General features: G+C 43.6%; 1 protein-coding gene across 4 annotated transcripts in view; it reads right to left on the minus strand.

Moving 5' to 3' along the window:
• The window catches only part of PAX3 (paired box 3), an 80,257-nt gene that overhangs the window by 10,013 nt on the left and 53,934 nt on the right, over positions 1–16,310 (minus strand). For all 4 annotated transcript variants that reach the window (XM_054385707.1, XM_054385708.1, XM_054385705.1 and 1 more), the window contains 2 exons: positions 5,211–5,376; positions 4,179–4,393 (listed from right to left, as the gene is read on the minus strand). In XM_054385707.1, coding sequence (XP_054241682.1) covers positions 4,179–4,393; positions 5,211–5,376 — 381 coding nt within the window. The remainder of the gene's footprint in view (positions 1–4,178; positions 4,394–5,210; positions 5,377–16,310) is intronic.

Raw genomic sequence — 16,310 nt, forward strand, 5'->3', positions numbered from 1 at the left:
CTCCAGGTAATGGCACAAGAAGGGCAGACTTTGTTAAAGCCTGTTAAGATCTTCGACACAACCCACTCAACATTTAATCCGCCTCCCGTTTTGAAGCTGCAACCTTGAAAGCTACTGCTTTGACTCAATTATGGGGGAAGATGACAAGGAAGAGGAAAAAGTAGAGCTGAGAAGTTTTCTAGAGGGCATGGAGTTAAAAAAATAAATTATGTGCAGCAGGAGACAGATTACACACATCTGTTCTTTTTCCAGTACAAACATAACACTGTCATACTATTTATGCCTGGGCATCCTACAGGTTAAATGCAGGAAGCAAATGGCCTCCTGGGCAACAACAAGTGAATCCACCAAGAGCCCAACATAGCACACTTCCAACCCAGCAAACAGCCTGAACTGCCTGGTGTGGGGCAGTGTGCTGCTCTGCACTAATAAAAAGCACATGGCAAGGTCAGGCAATGCCCATGTAGAGCGGAAAAGCCTTTTTCCTTATCTTAAATGAAGCAGTTCAAAATATTGATACTCTGAGTTAAAAACAATCTGCTTTCTTGTAAGAACACACACTTGCAGTTGCTAGAATGCTTCACATTGAAGAACCAGTGATGACCATTAACGCCAGGATCACAAATGGATGTGCCAGGTCAGAAGCACAGTTAAATTCCCTACACACATTAACACACAGATATTCTACCCCCTAATAATCCTGAGTTAACAAACGTTTGTTAGAAGAAAATACACTGAGCAACTGAAGCCTAATTTGAAAAGGAAATGCAATATTGCCTATAGATGTATGCATGAAAGCCAAGAGGCTGCATAATAGGCATAGAAAACACAAAAATATGCAATTTACATATATTACACACTAATAATCTCCTTTCTGACATATTTAAGGAGCTCTAGCTGAGATGGTGTGCTTGCAGTTGAGTTACTCTTTCATCAAATACAAACAAGGCCGCTATTGGCTACAATTTCTCTGCTTAGTTCTGCAAAAACCAACCCTTCACAGGGCTGCAAGACAGAGATTCTCTCACCACAGCCAGCTAGCAACAAGTAAATCAGATGGACAAAGAGAATAATCAGTTGCTGGACGAGACCTTCAGATGTTGCCTTGGTGTTGAAAGTGCTAAATATCAGTGAGGTGGGACTTGTTCTGTTCTTGTTCTTATTCTTTTAAAGAGCAACAGTATTTATTACCCAGCCTGCAAGACAGGTATGCTAGGGAGCACTCTGCTTCCTAAAAGCAAGGCATACAGCCCTCTCTAACTTCCAAATTCAAAGCTAGCACAACAAAAATTAAATTACAGCACCCTAACCATCTCTGCTTGTCCTCTGCCTTCACCCAATGCTTGCCTTACAGTACATATTTTTCCACAATATTCAAGAACAAAGTTAGAAAGGAAACATCCTGTCTGCATGTCAGACCTCCACTTGGAATAAATTGAAGGTAAAGGGCAAAAGGGGGTTTTAAGTATGGCAAGAATATGATCTGGTGAATCTTAATATTAGATTTTATTTTTCACATTCTGAGCAATTTCTTTAAATCACAAAAGATTATTTGGGCTTCAGACAAAGCCCTCCTCTCCTCCTTAAGTCACCGTAAATTCTGCTTCACACAGTGTCCAGAGTCTGCAAGAGAGACATGGATGGCTGGAAACATTATGTTAATTGCTCACACACCCAGATTTATTGTGGTCCCACTGGCTAGTAAAAAGACCCTCTTTCTTCCTCATCTAAATTCCACGCACACAGTCAGGGCACTACAACATGCCCACTCAGCAGGAAAACTTCTGTTTCCCTAGCTCCATGAAATCCTGACTTGCCAGCCACCACTACCTCAGCACCTGCAGGAAGAGATCTGAGAGAGTGTGACAAGAGTATGCTCCTTCAAGTCACACAAAGAGATGTCACAACATTCATGACCAACATCCAGGGCTGTTTTGGGCATAAAGACATTCCCCATTCTGCTACAGTCCCACAGTTTGCTACATGTACAATAGCTACCTGAGGCTGCATCACCCCCCTATGTAATGTCACTTCATACACATACCCATTTTGTACAAATCTCTATGTCATTGGTTAGACCCTAAAACTGTTTTAGAGAAGCTCTTGGTAGTACTACATGAATTTAGGGCTGAGTTTTCACTTTGTTTGATGGAAAGATCTTTATCAGCCAGTGAAGGTAATGACTCAGTTGCCAAGAGGCTGTTCAAAACCTAACTGGGTCTAAGCAATCCCCTGCATACATTCAGTGATGAAGGCATGATGTCAGCTCCCAAATGATCAATATCCTAAACCTGTTGGTAGAGCTGCAGGACAGTCAGGAGCTCTAAGCACTGCAGTAGAACAAGGTTTCAGAAATCTAAGTTAAAAACTGAAGCTTCAGGGCTGGGTGTAAGGAAGCCCAGTAACTGATTAAAGTCACCTAATCGGCTCTAGGATCTCCTTCTGATTATATCAAACCTCAAATCAGCAAGACTTTGGGGAGGGGAAGAAACCTGGCCTCACTTTTTTGTCCCACTTCACCCAGACATCACAAGATATCTTTGCTGTTGTGCTCTGCTTCTGTGTCACAGACAATAAAAGCTTTGTGAAGAGGCAAGAAAAAAAAATTAGAAAAGAAAAATTAAAAATCACATTTTCCATCATCAGAACCAACAGACATTTAAACTGACACTAACAACTACTTCTCATGGAATAACACTGAACCTCAGAAAGATATTTATGACACAAAGCTTTGCATGCTACGAAAAGTGGCCATTAATAAATAAATGATCAACCAATATAATGTCATGTTTTTGTTGGAGATTGCATTTAGAAATCAGAGTTCTTTTGAACCAAACCCATTCAAGTCTTGTTGGAAATACATCCGTTTGTTTTCCTCTTGGTATTTTTTTTCCTTGAGATTTCAAGCCATAAAGTTTTGTACCCCAGTCTCTGCTAAAGGAATCTGTGAAACTTAATTACATTTACTGTTACAAAAAAAAGGTTTATGAACTTTTGCCTTTGGGCGAAAATGTTTATTTCATTGCCTTTGTTATTCATTCTTTTCAACTCCGGTGCCTTTGAACTTTTCAGCTGCACAGAGTTATCACCGTTGCACAGGAACCAGGAACTGTACTCCCGAGATGCAAACCACAAGTTGAAGAAAACGAAGGAGGCAAAGATATCCAAGTCGTTATTTTGGCCACCCTTTGTGCCATTAAAATCTCATTTTCTGCCTATTAGAATGCCCTCTCCCTGCTTAGGCAGTAGTGATAGTCAGTGATTAGTGTGTAATTGAGTATAATTGTCTTTTCACTTTTCATTTGTGTCATTCCGAGCTTCCCTCTGTTTTTCTAACCACTGAGAGGAAAAAAGGGGAGAAAGCAGATAAAGCTGTTCAAACTCTCAGTTTCAGCCCTGAAGAGATTCCTGATTGTAATTATAGATTGCATCCTCTTTGTGCCTTCTCAGAATTTAGTGGACAGCTCTTCCCAAGCACCTGGGCAAAGCCCAGACTAATAAAATAACCCTCCATCTCTTCAAGCTTTAACTAATAATGTCAGCTTCAGACAGATGCCGCATGTAGGAAAATTTAACCAACCTTTTGACATGCAATTATCAAGGCAATTTATTAACATGATTTCCTAAAAGGAGCTCATGCAAATTAGAAAAACAATTACAGTGTTCATGCAGCTCTCTATTGCCAGAGAGTGGTATTACTCCTAATTTATGTATTTATAACTCGATTAGAGCTCATCTCATTGCATACTGCTCGGTGTCGGAACCCTTCTCGTACCACTTGCCTGTTATTTTCCTGGTCCACTCAGTAAGACCTTGGTGAAGGTACCTTAAAAAGATTCTTTATTCACAGTAGACTATACCATTTACTTTCCATACCTAGCCCCAGATCTTCAGGAGAAGAGCAGGACATTGCAAGTGCTTAACAGCTGAATATAAATATGAAGCCTGCATGATTACATTATAAATCACTTGAAATTAGATATATGCTGTGACTCTTGATTCAGCCAGGAGGAGGGAAAAAATAAGAAAAGAAGGAAGCTAGCAAACTAAAATCATGTGGCTTGTATAAAGAATACATTATGGTTTAAATTTGGCAATTCATTATACAGTGGCCTGAGGGAATAGACTCTTTGGTTCTGGTATACAGCAAATCCTCTGTCTGAAAACACAGGACTGACCTGAGGTGAAAGGCCATTGCCAATGGCAGGGTTCATGGGATTCGAGGGCCCAGACGGAGGCACAAAGCTGTCTGTATAGCTGGAAAATCCATGCCTGCTGCTGGGGAGGCAATAGGCAGAGCTGCTCTCTGGGTTTGAAGGGAGGCTGCTTTGGTGTACAGTGCTTGGAGGGAGAGGCTGAGGTCTGTGGACAGTGCTGCTGGGATCAGACACAGCTAGAAGCAAAAGAAACACGTTGAGATGTTTTCCTCCTTTTTTTCTGGCATAATAGGTTTGTTATGTGAAGGTCAACTCAACAGAACTGCAGAAGGACCTGAGTCTAAGTACTGGTTCAATGGAGAGGTAAATCTTTCATATTGCTAGACACTTACTTGGCCAGTAAGATGACATGAATTTTTTTAATAGACTTAAGAAATCGTAACAATAGACACATGCAGCTTTCAGACAAACCTTACCAGGCACATATTATTCAGAATTGAAAAAGTAATATTTAATATATACAAGACATAAAGGAAAAGTTTAATTTGTTTAAAGGACTGGTAACAGACTTTCCCCTCCTGGGCACAAAACAGAAATTACACTGTGGTTTGTAGTGAACCTAGCACTGGACGGGAGAAGCCCTGAGCGTAGAAAAATGCCCTTAATTGGAACACCCACTAACAGTTAAGAGCCAGATCTCAAGAAGGGGACAAGAAGATCATAATACCTTGTTCAATAAAATCTCACCTGTAACTTTACTTTTCTTTAACAGTAAAATCTAGCAGAGCCTAGATCAAAGGCTCCCCTTTCAAATCCAAAGTTCATGAATTTCTGACATTAAGATAAGTTTTTGGCATACTAACACTTGCTGCTATCTGATGTGAAATGAGATGGCCTGAAGAGCTGGTTTTCCACCATCAGATAAATAGTTGGGAGTACTTATTTATCCACCCTCCCTTTCTCTACATTAGGGAAGAAAAGATTTCCACAGTGGATCAACACATGAATCCCCACAATGACACTACTTCCCCAAGTACCTGTTGGCTACTGTACCTTGCGGTATGGAGGTGGGCTGATAGGAGGGCTCAGAGAGCTGGTACGTCGGCAAAGTTGGCATGGCACTGGGTGGGAATCCTCCTGGGATCAGATGATTGAAGGCCATCAGCTGATTGGCTCCTGCCTGTTTCCTCCATCTAGCACGCCGGTTACTAAACCAGACCTACAAATGTTTTAATTAAGGACATTTGATTTTGGTACATTTAATGCAGGTGCTTCAGAAATAAGGGAATTGCATTTCCAATGCATTCAGTGATAAAGAAGATGAGTGCTGGGCTCTGAGCCCCCAGACAAGAAAGAAGCCCTTGGCACACACTTTCATGGTTCAGACAGGACACAGGAATTCCAAATCTCAAGCATAACCCTGAGAAACAAGCTGACTAGTACTTTCAAGTTTTAGTGCTTTTAATAGCTCTCAATTACTACTCCTAAAGCACCAGATTTAATGAGGGAGGCAAAACATCTCTCCGTTTGAGCTAAGTGCCGGCCAAAGCTATTTGCTCTGGAGTCTATTGCCTTTGTATTTAATTTGCTGACAAGTTAGTGGCATTGCTTAATGCACTCTTGGAAGGGGCTTGCACTTAGATATTGGGATATTATATTGCCCTAACAACAAGAAAACTTTAAGCTTTTAATTTGAAAGCCCAGTGTCCAACACACACACAAATCCCTCCCAGCAAGTCTTCATGTACTCACATATGTACAAAACATCTCTGAGTAAACTTGACGTTAACAGTGGAACAGGATTTCACTACTAGATTAGCATTTCAGAACCACTTTGAAATCTGTTCCCAGGGTACCAAACAGATGGGGGCAGGATTAGCAGGACATTTCTGCCATAAATCTGCTTCCCTTCACGTCATTCTTAGTTCATGTTTTAAGCTTTCCAAGTCTTGGATGGTTCTTACTGCCTCCAAGAAAGGAAGAGACAAGACCTCACAGATGCAGACATAGTTAAGAGCTGAAAAACACATAGATTACTATTGATATTAGTGTGATTACACACACCACAGATGGGAAGGACAGCCAGCTGTAGCAGGATGCAGCCTCTGCCTTGGTGCAGTTTAAGAGCACCTTTTAGATCACAGCACTCAGGTGCATGAGGTCAACCATGGCAGAACAGAGAGGTTGTTTGAGATGAGGGTAAACAAGCAGATGGTTATTCACAACGGTACAATGTGGTGATCATCCCTGCATACTATCAATTAAGTAAAACCTTAACTGAGCATTAAATTCTTACAAGGTCCACTTGCTCAGCCAGTTTGACCTGAAAGCCACTGAGACATGTTTGCTGATGAGGTACACGTAAACATGTTTGTGAAAGCATGCTGGGTCTCAGATCCGTCACCCTTCCTGCAACCACACTGGCTGACAGCATCATAGGATCATTTTGGTTGGAAGAGACCTTTCAGTCGGTCAAGTCCAATGTGTTCCTCAGCACCACATCTGCACATCTTTTAAATGCATCCAGGGATCATGACTCCACCACTTCCTCAGGCAGCCTATTCCAGGACTTGACAACCTTTCCAAGGAAGAAACTTTTCCTAATGGCCATATAATATGAACCAGCCATCTCAGACTGGACTTCTGGATGCAACATCACTTACAAACCATGAGTGGGCCTTACATAAGAGTGTAATAACATTTTGGACTGCACTGTGGGTGGCTCCTCCACTTGCTATTCCGCAGCAGGAGTGGTGGGACTCATTGAGCCATCTGGTTTCTGATGTGGGCCATCTGTCACCATGTAGTCTGATCTGGCTTCATCCTCTTTTCAGAATGAGTTGCTCAGTTCACACAGCTGCCTCCTCCTCCTTTGGCCTAAATGTCTACTCCTCAATTACACACTCCCACTCTGGTTCAAGATTTAGGACAGGAGAATAGATGGAGCCTCTATTCTACCTCAGGAATCCCTCTCTCATTTTTTTTTCCACTCCCTCTGCCTCCAAACTAACCAACTCAACTGGCAGGGACAAGCCATCAGGCTGGAGATGTGAAACCTGAAATGAGCAATAGTTGAGAATGGGTCTAGATTCAGAGATAATTTTTAGTTTCTCATCCTGTAGACATCTATATCCTTTTCCACCTCTCTCCTTATCCTTTGCTTCCCTCACTGGTGTCTGAGTGTAAATTTCTGATTTACTCCTCACGGGCTTCTTACACCTGTCTCCCAAATTCCACCACTCACGCACTCAGTATCTTTAGAAGATAGCCAAAGAGAAGGAAAAAGGGGCAAGACACGCTGAAGAGCAAGGAAGAGGCTTTGCTAATGAGTGCTTAGGGAGGATGATTGAGGTCAGAAAGGGAGGAGCAAACAGAAAAAGCATGTTGTAATTAGCCTTCCCAGGTCATTAACAATGCCTTTCTCCATGGCACTCTCCCTTCTTCAGGTCAAGAGGGTTATCTGATGATCTTCAAATGCTTTGGGAGCACTAGCTGAACCACACTTAATGAGTGGATTTCACTGAAGAGAATGAGGTAACAAGATTTGGTTTCTGCTACAGATAAGCATTTGTCTTCAAACCCAAGATCTTTATTAAAATCATCAGAACCAAAACTTTAACTCAGTAGTGAGTAATTTGCATTAATGCCAAGCTTTATGCTTTTATTTACAGACAGATTTGGCTCATTTTATAGATCTGCATTTTTCAAGAACTGCATATATGTCTTAAACATCCCTGACAGCCATTCAATGGTATCAACAAGTCTCCAGCATCCCCATGATGAACAAACTCGTGCAGAGCTCTGTTGCCACTTGGAGCCATGTTAACTCAAGAAGAACATTGCAGGGGTACAGGAACCTGACCTGGACTGTGCAGAAACAAGGAATGTGATCTGCTTGTGCTGGTGTAACATGCAGGAGCTCTAAATTGTTCTTGATGCTGTGTGAATGCAGACATGGACAGAAGAAATGTGGCTTGTCTGAGGGATGTAAGCATCCAAAAACCATGTCTATACCAGAAGCCACTCTAGGGAGGCTCTGGTTACCCAGTTTCTATGTCACTTTCAAAGATGGAATGTAATACCCAGATGATTTAGAAACAAAATTGACCTTCAGTATCTGGCCAAAATTTACATCTCAGAGAACTGAAGAGAATAAAATCTAGAGTAAAATGGAGGATGAGGTGGAAAACACAGTCCTTTAAGGGAAGCAATTATCAGAGGCTCCAGTTCTTCAAGCACCTGGAACTGGACTCACCAAAAAAAAGAAATCATTACACAGTAGAGTATAAAAAGTATTTTGCACCAATGTAGAATGGATGAGGTGAACTAACAGGCTTCTCTCGTCTCTAGTTTCTATTATTAGATCCTGTCTTTTATTATCATTTTTCCTTTAAGTAGTTTGCAAGGGATCATGCCAACATCTTACTGCGTTGATCTCAACAGGATATTCCTTAAAGGATGCATTTATTCACTTGGGAGCCCACAAGTGTAATTAGCCTTGACATTTCCACAGCCTGATCATAAACACAGAGTGCTCTATGTGCTTTTAAGGCAAAAAGAGCTCTGATCCAACAGGGCAAAACAGTCAAGATGTGAATTTTGTGGAGAACCCATGGCTCTGTTGTTACACACAGTCCTGACCACTGCAAGCAAGAGTGCCAAAAACACACCAAGTCAAAAGACTGATGTATGGTTAATGGCACTTCTCATGTTAGACAGGAGGGTTGTCTCTTTTGCCTCATGATGTTTTTCATGATAACTGCCCGCCTCACCCTCCCTGTTCCCGTCACCTCCATTCCCCCAAAAGTCACATATTCAAAATAAAGTCTGCCCATCCTGTGAAAGGGAGGCAATGGTGGGTGTGCCATCAAGGAATGAAGTTGGAGGGTGCTAGAAGCAGTGGGGCTGCCTTGTGAACTGGAGAGTCTGAAGAAGGAAACTACTCATGAAGCTAGGCTGCACTGTCCTGCACAGAGCTGACTCCACAAGCAGTTAGAAGAAATGCTGCTGCATTTCACAAGACACCCACAATGTCTGGGTCCTGCTGTTCCTTTTGATGTTACATTTACTACAACAACCTTCAGACCAGTCTGTGCAGGCTCTTCTTTCACCCTCTCACCTGGCCAACAAGAGATACCAACTTTTGGGCCTACCTGCCTGACCTCACTGGGATTTCATTCAGAGAACATAAAACAGCAGGGGAAAACAAAAGGGGGAGGATTTTTCCAGTTTCTTTTTTTGCAGTAGGATGAATTTCCATCCTGTCTCATAGTATGGCGAGCTGCATGGAGAGAATGACAGATCAGCCATAGGAAGAAGAAAGAGCAAAACCAACTTTTTAGCAACAACTAGATGGTAAATCAGCTTCACTGAGACATTATACAATTGTTTTGGTTAGAAGAGACTTTTAAGATCATCAGGTCCAACCATGAACCCAGCACTGCCAAGTCCGCCACTAAACCATGTCCCTTAGCACCACATATACACAGCTTTGAAATCCCTCCAGAGACAGTGACTCCAGCACTTCCCTTGGCAACCTGATCCAGGGCTTGACAGCTCTTTGAGGGAAGAAATTTTTCCTAATGTCCAACTTAAAACTCCCCTGCTACAACTCAAGGCCATTTCCTCTTGTCCATAGCTTGTTACTTGGGAGAAGACATCAACCTTCACCTCACTCCAGCCTCCTTTCAGTGAGTTGTAGGGAGTGTGGTAGTCTCCCCTAAGCCTTCGTTTCTCCAGGTTAAACAACCCTAGTTCCTTCAGCCACTCCTCACAAGACCTGTGCTCTAGATTGTTCACCAGCTTCATTGCCCTTCTTTGGACACACTCCTGCACCTCAAAGTCCTTCTTGTAGTGAGGGACCCAAAACTGAAGCCACTATTTGAGGTACATCCTCAGCAGTGCCAAATACAGGGGACAATCACTGCCCTAGTTCTGTGGGCCACACTATTGCTGATATAAATCAGGATGCTGTTGGCCTTCTTAGCCACCTGGGTACCTCCAGCCTCACAGGAATAACATCTCCTGTGAACATCATGGGTGGGCCTGTTTCCTCACAGCATCCCAAAGCTGTTCTCATCTGCTGCTGAGAACAACCTTCCCATTTGGAACATTGTGAGGCTGCAGGTCTGCCAGGAGGTGCGGGTTTGGATACAAAGAGTTATCAATGTTACAGAAACCAGAATTATTTTAAACCAGGAAGAAAAAAATAAAAATAAAAAAACCCACACCACACATGGAAAAAAAAAAAAGACCAGACAAAAAAAACCTAGGTTGTGTTAATGGGAACGAGGACTTCCAACTTGCAACCACCTCCCAAAGCAGTCCAACACACTCAGCTCTCACAGGTTTCTTTGAAAGGATTTTGACTCAGTTCTGCTTTTAAAACACTGCATAGTTCTGCAGAAATATTGAGTAATAAGCGAATTGAACTGTGTATTTATAAATTAAAGCACCACTAATTCGAGCCCTTAGGCAGCAGGGACCAGAAAAGAGAATCAAGATCACATCCTTTCTTTTCCTTTATATTTAAAAACATCTTCTTGAGCCTGCATATGTTTGTAGTTGGCTGATTTACCCATAAGAATTTTTCCTTTACCCCAGGGGAAAAAAAAGTAAAATAAAAAACCCTGCAATTACAGGGTTATCTGCTACAAGAATGCACACAGCATTTTCTGTCTTTATCCTATATGTGATACAAGAGGGAAAGCCTCAAGAAAAGGAGAAATTCTCCACAAACCAGATCAGGAATAACTGTAAAGGGCCTCAGGGGAACTGCTTGAAAGAGCCCAGTGCAGAGCCACAAAGCTGCTAAGGCAGTGGAACATAGAATCATAGAATCAAGAAGGCTGGAAGAGACCTCAAAGATCATCAAGTCCAACCTGTCACCCTACACCTCATGCCTATCTAAACCATGGCACCAAGTGCCACGTCCAATCCCCTCTTGAACACCTCCAGGGATGGTGACTCCACCACCTCCCTGGGCAGGACATTCCAATGGCCAACCACTCTCTCTGTGAAGAACTTTCTCCTCACCTCCAGGCCTAAACCTCCCCTGGCACAGCTTGAGACTGTGTCCTCTTGTTCTGGTGCTGGTTGCCTGGGAGAAGAGACCAACCCCCTCCTGGCTACAACCTCCCTTCAGGTAGTTGTAGACAGCAATGAGGTCACCCCTGAGCCTCCTCTTCTCCAGGCTAAACAGTCCCAGCTCCCTCAGCCTCTCCTCATAGGGCTTGTGCTCAAGGCCTCTCCCCAGCCTCGTTGCCCTTCTCTGGACATGCTCCAGCAATTCAACATCTTTCCTAAACTGAGGGGCCCAGAACTGGACACAGTACTCAAGGTGTGGCCTAACCAGTGCTGTGTACAGGGGTACAATGACCTCCCTGCTCCTGCTGGCCACACTATGCCTGATGCAGGCCAGGATGCCATTGGCTCTCTTGGCCACCTGGGCACACTGCTGGCTCATGTTCAGCCACTGTCAACCAGTACCCCCAGGTCCCTTTCTGCCTGGCTGCTCTCCAGCCACTCTGACCCCAGCCTGTAGCTCTGCATGGGGTTGTTGTGGCCAAAGTGCAGCACCTGGCACTTGGACTTGTTGAATGCCATCCTGTTGGACTCTGCCCATCTGTCCAGCCTGTCAAGGTCCCTCTGCAGAGCCCTTCTACCTTCTAACAGATCAACACCTGCTCCCAGCTTGGTGTCATCTGCAAATTTACTGATGATGGACTCAATCCCCTCATCCAGATCATCAATAAAGATATTGAACAGGATGGGGCCCAGCACTGATCCCTGGGGGACACCACTAGTGACAGGCTGCCAGCTGGATGTGGCACCATTCACCACCACTCTCTGGGCTCGGCCCTCCAGCCAGTTCCTAACCCAACACAGAGTGCTGCTGTCCAAGCCACAGGCTGACAGCTTGGCCAGGAGTTTGCTGTGGGGGACAGTGTCAAAGGCCTTGCTGAAGTCCAGGTAGACTACATCCACAGCCTTTCCTACGTCCACCAGGCTGGTCACCTGATCATAGAAGGAGATCAGGCTGGTGAGGCAGGACCTGCCCTTCCTAAATCCATGTTGGCTGGGCCTGAGTCCTTGGCCATCCTTCAGGTGTGCAGTGATTGCCCCCAAGACAATCTGCTCCATGATTTTCCCTGGCACTGAGGTCAGGCTGACAGGCCTGTAGTTCCCAGGTTCTTCTGTCCGTCCCTTCTTGTGGATGGGTGTCACATTGGCCAGTTTCCAGGCTTCTGGGACCTCTCCAGTGAGCCAGGACTGGTGGAAAATGATGGAGAGAGGCTTGGCCAGCTCATCTGCCAGCTCTTTCAGCACCCTAGGATGAATCCCATCAGGTCCCATGGACTTGTGAATATCCAAGTGACTCAACAAGTCTCGAACTAATTCCACATGGATTTCAGGAGTACAACACTGCTCCTTGACCCCATCAACCAGCTCAGGAGGCCAGTTATCCTGAAGTCCTCCTGCCTTACTGTTGAAAATGGAGGCAAAGAAGGTATTTAGAATCTCAGCCTTCTCCTCATCCTTAGTTACAATGTTACCCTCCACGTCCAATAAAGAGTGGAGGCTCCTCTTGCCCCTCTTTTTAGCATTAATATATTTATAAAAATGCTTTTTGTTGTCCTTCACGGAAGCGGCCAGTTTAATTTCTAACTGTGCTTTTGCCTCTCTAATTTTTCTTCTACATGGTCTAGCAACATCCTTAAACATATCACTAGTTGCCTCCCCCCCTTTCCAAAGGCGATAAACCCTCTTTTTTTCCCTTAAATCCTTCAGGAGCTCCTTGCTCATCCTGGCCGGTCGTCTTCCCCGCCGGCTCGTCTTACGGCATGTGGGAACTGCCAGTTCCTGTGCCTTTGGGAGCTCCTGTTTGAAGTAGGTCCAACCATCCTGGACCCCTTTGTTCTTATGGGATGTTATCCAGGGAACTTTCCGAATAAGTTGCCTGAACAACCTGAAGTTTGCCCTCTGGAAGTCCAAAGTGAGGGTTCTGTTAAGATCTGCTGAAATGTCCTAAATGTTCCTGAATCCATCCTGCATTCCTTAACCCCATCTCCCTATAGGTTTTTGCAGTTCAGCATTCAGGCTGAAACCCTTTCAGAGGAGCTGACAACAAGAAGATTCTATTTTTTTGAATGCTTTCCACTGTTTGCTACTGAGACTACCAAAGAGGAGAGATTTGGCTTCAGAGCTCTCAGAACTTATAACTAGCTTAGGAGTCAACATTTCTTCTCTCAACCTTCCCCTCACTATCATCTCCTCCAAACCAGCTCTTACCCTCTGTGTACCATGGTGAAGCAACGAAAACAATATACAAGCATAGTACTTACAAAATAAATATTTTTATCATTTTCCTTCTGGCTATTCAAGACTTCTGAGCTCTTGGGACTGCTCTTATTTGCTGTGGCTATAATAAGCGTTTTACAAAAGCTTACAAGCTGATTACAAGTTTGACATGGGAACATTGAGCCCCATCCTAGTAGCCTGGAGTGATCTGCCTGAATTTTCAGACATGCTTTTTTTTTGCTAAACAACATTTTTCTTTATGGAAGCTCTCAAGCAAATCAATTTAAACCCAGGATTTGGCTGAGAACCACCTTTCCAGGATGGGACAAACTTGTGCTTCAGAATTCTTCCTGACTTTCTCTGCTTTTCCACCATTATTCACGGACTAAAAGAGTTCAAACACGCTTATCCCATTGCCTTTCAGGGTTAAGCAGGACGGCCATGTGCCAGCTGCTTCTGGCAGCAGGATCTGCCATCCCATACAGCTTGGGGCACCCTGCTCAACATGGTTCAACACACAAGTCTCCCGCATCACATTCCCGATCATTTGGCAGGCCTGCTTTCAACATGCAGCCCATAACGATTTCTCTGACCAGCCAACTTCCATAAGCCAAGGCAGGCTCCTGGCCCTCTGCCTGCCACAGGACAAACCTGTACTTTATTTACAAACCCTTCTCCAAAAGACTGAAGCAAACACCTCCCACTGACAATCCAAAACAGGCTTCAAGCTGCTGCCAAAGCTCACCCAGTTCATCCAGGTCTAAAAATAAGCTTGATGTGGGAATCAAGAAGTGGCCAGAAAAGATGCTACCCCACATCATTCCATATGCGCTGATCGTTACCGAAACCACAACCGCATGGCTCTGAAGCTCAGAGAGAGGCTTTGATCTTTATCTGCATTGGAGAAAATGTCACTTTTAGAGTTTGCCTTCAGATCGACTCAGTAAAAATAGGCCACAGACCTTAAGGGTCTACACGGCAACTTCATGATGGTTTAATGAGGTTTTAAGCTGGACCAGTAAAGCACTGCATGGTTGTTATTTTTACTCACAGTATCTAAATCTTTAATCTCACATCCTCAGAATATTGTGACTTTTTATTTTTTAATGAAAGGTCATCCTTTGGGCCTCTACTTATGTTTCTGAACTGGACCTCCACAAGATCTGCTGCATCTCACAAGCTGCTTTTGGAAGAGGCTGTCCTGTTTCCACATCACATCTAGGCTCAAACACAGAGGAGAAAGGGGTCGTTGAGTAGGAAAGATGTTGAAGGAGAAACCACATTTGAACTCCTCGCTACACCCAGTGCTGAAGTATTTGCAATTACTACAGTGATACTTGCAACTCTTGCAACGTGGGGTGGGTTGCAATGTTTCTTTTCCCAAAGCCTTCTCTGTCCCCACATAACATTCACAGTGTCAATTCTGTTTTCAGTTGCTTGCAGCTTTCAAAAAATTCCCCTTAGGGGATGAAATATTCCAAGTTTGATCTCAGCTCAGAGCCTACTTTTCTCCCCAACCTCCAACCAGCTTAAAACGTGCATTTGGTTACCCTTCAACAGTGGGAAAGGTAGAAAATAGAGGGAAGGTTCAGCAGTTTAAGACTCTTTCTTCCCGGGTGTTCAGAGATGGCCTCACAGAATGGAAGGAAAAGGGGAAGCAACGGGGCAGCAGGTTGGGAAAAACAAAACACAAGATGTAGGCACTACATGGAGTGATTGAGGGAAGAGAAAGTGAATGCAGTTTTAATCAACTAAATAACAACATAAAACAGCTCTACAAAATTGGACCTTATAGCTTCAGAGAGAAAAAATGAATTTTCTGAGCTTATCCGGACTCAGGCTGCATGGAGCAAGTTCTTTTAGATGACACTTGACCAGGAAGCAGCCAAAGAGATCTTTGTGTGTATACCCATATAAAATTTACTATCTCTAATCTCTCTCATACTGCTAGCAAAAATAAAGTGTGACTGAGGAAGTCTGAATGCTACATCAGTCTGGCTATCCAGCCCTCTCAGCCTCAAGTCTCTCAGGGTTATTGTCTTTTCACAGGTCGTCTTTTATTTCATGCCCATCATAGGTGGCTATTTTAAGGGGCTATAGAGAGGTGCTGAATGCTGATAAGGCAAATCCTGTATCCCTTAATCCACTGCTAAATGACTCAGCCAGCCTTCAAGAGTACCAGACAGATGGAGTGCACTAGGAAACTGCCCACAGGCTGGTTACTTCAGCTGCAGCTCATCTTTAATCCAGAGAGGTTTTGTTCTGGCATTTTAATCATTGATTGACTGGGAACTTTCTTCCATGCTGGGTTAGGTAAAATGTCCATGTCAGAGGTATTGGGGAATTTGTGAGGCTGTAGATCACAGGAGTGGTGTGAGACAGGATGTGTCTCAAGGGAACCAAGGAAGTCACAAGGAATGTAAAGAGTCACAGGGTTAAAGCCACATTAAGACAGCTGTTATGTTAATGAGAGTTCTACTTTTTTTCTAGCTGTGGGTCACTGATTTAGAAAAACATGAACAAGGTCTTTTCTGCTTTATCATATTTTTCTGCTGAAGCTAAGGTAGCCCAAAACATCATACCCTAGATCCCATTCATCTTGCTAACAGAATTGTCTATGGAGTTATCTTTATTATGTTTGTGCATGGATGATTCTCAGGGCTTGATTTGGTCTAACCCGGCCTAAGACTCTATATGAAGCTGTTCTGCAAGCAATTCAGTTAGTAAACACACCAAGAAAGGAGTCATGCACCACTGAGTTTGCCTTCCAGACAAATTTATCTATACATCAGATTTTCTCTCACAGCCATAACAAACACTTACAAGAAATGTGGTGTGAAGTCTTCTGCAAAA

This window comes from Indicator indicator, chromosome 13, assembly GCF_027791375.1.
Source record: "Indicator indicator isolate 239-I01 chromosome 13, UM_Iind_1.1, whole genome shotgun sequence".
In the NCBI taxonomy this organism is placed as follows: domain Eukaryota; kingdom Metazoa; phylum Chordata; class Aves; order Piciformes; family Indicatoridae; genus Indicator; species Indicator indicator.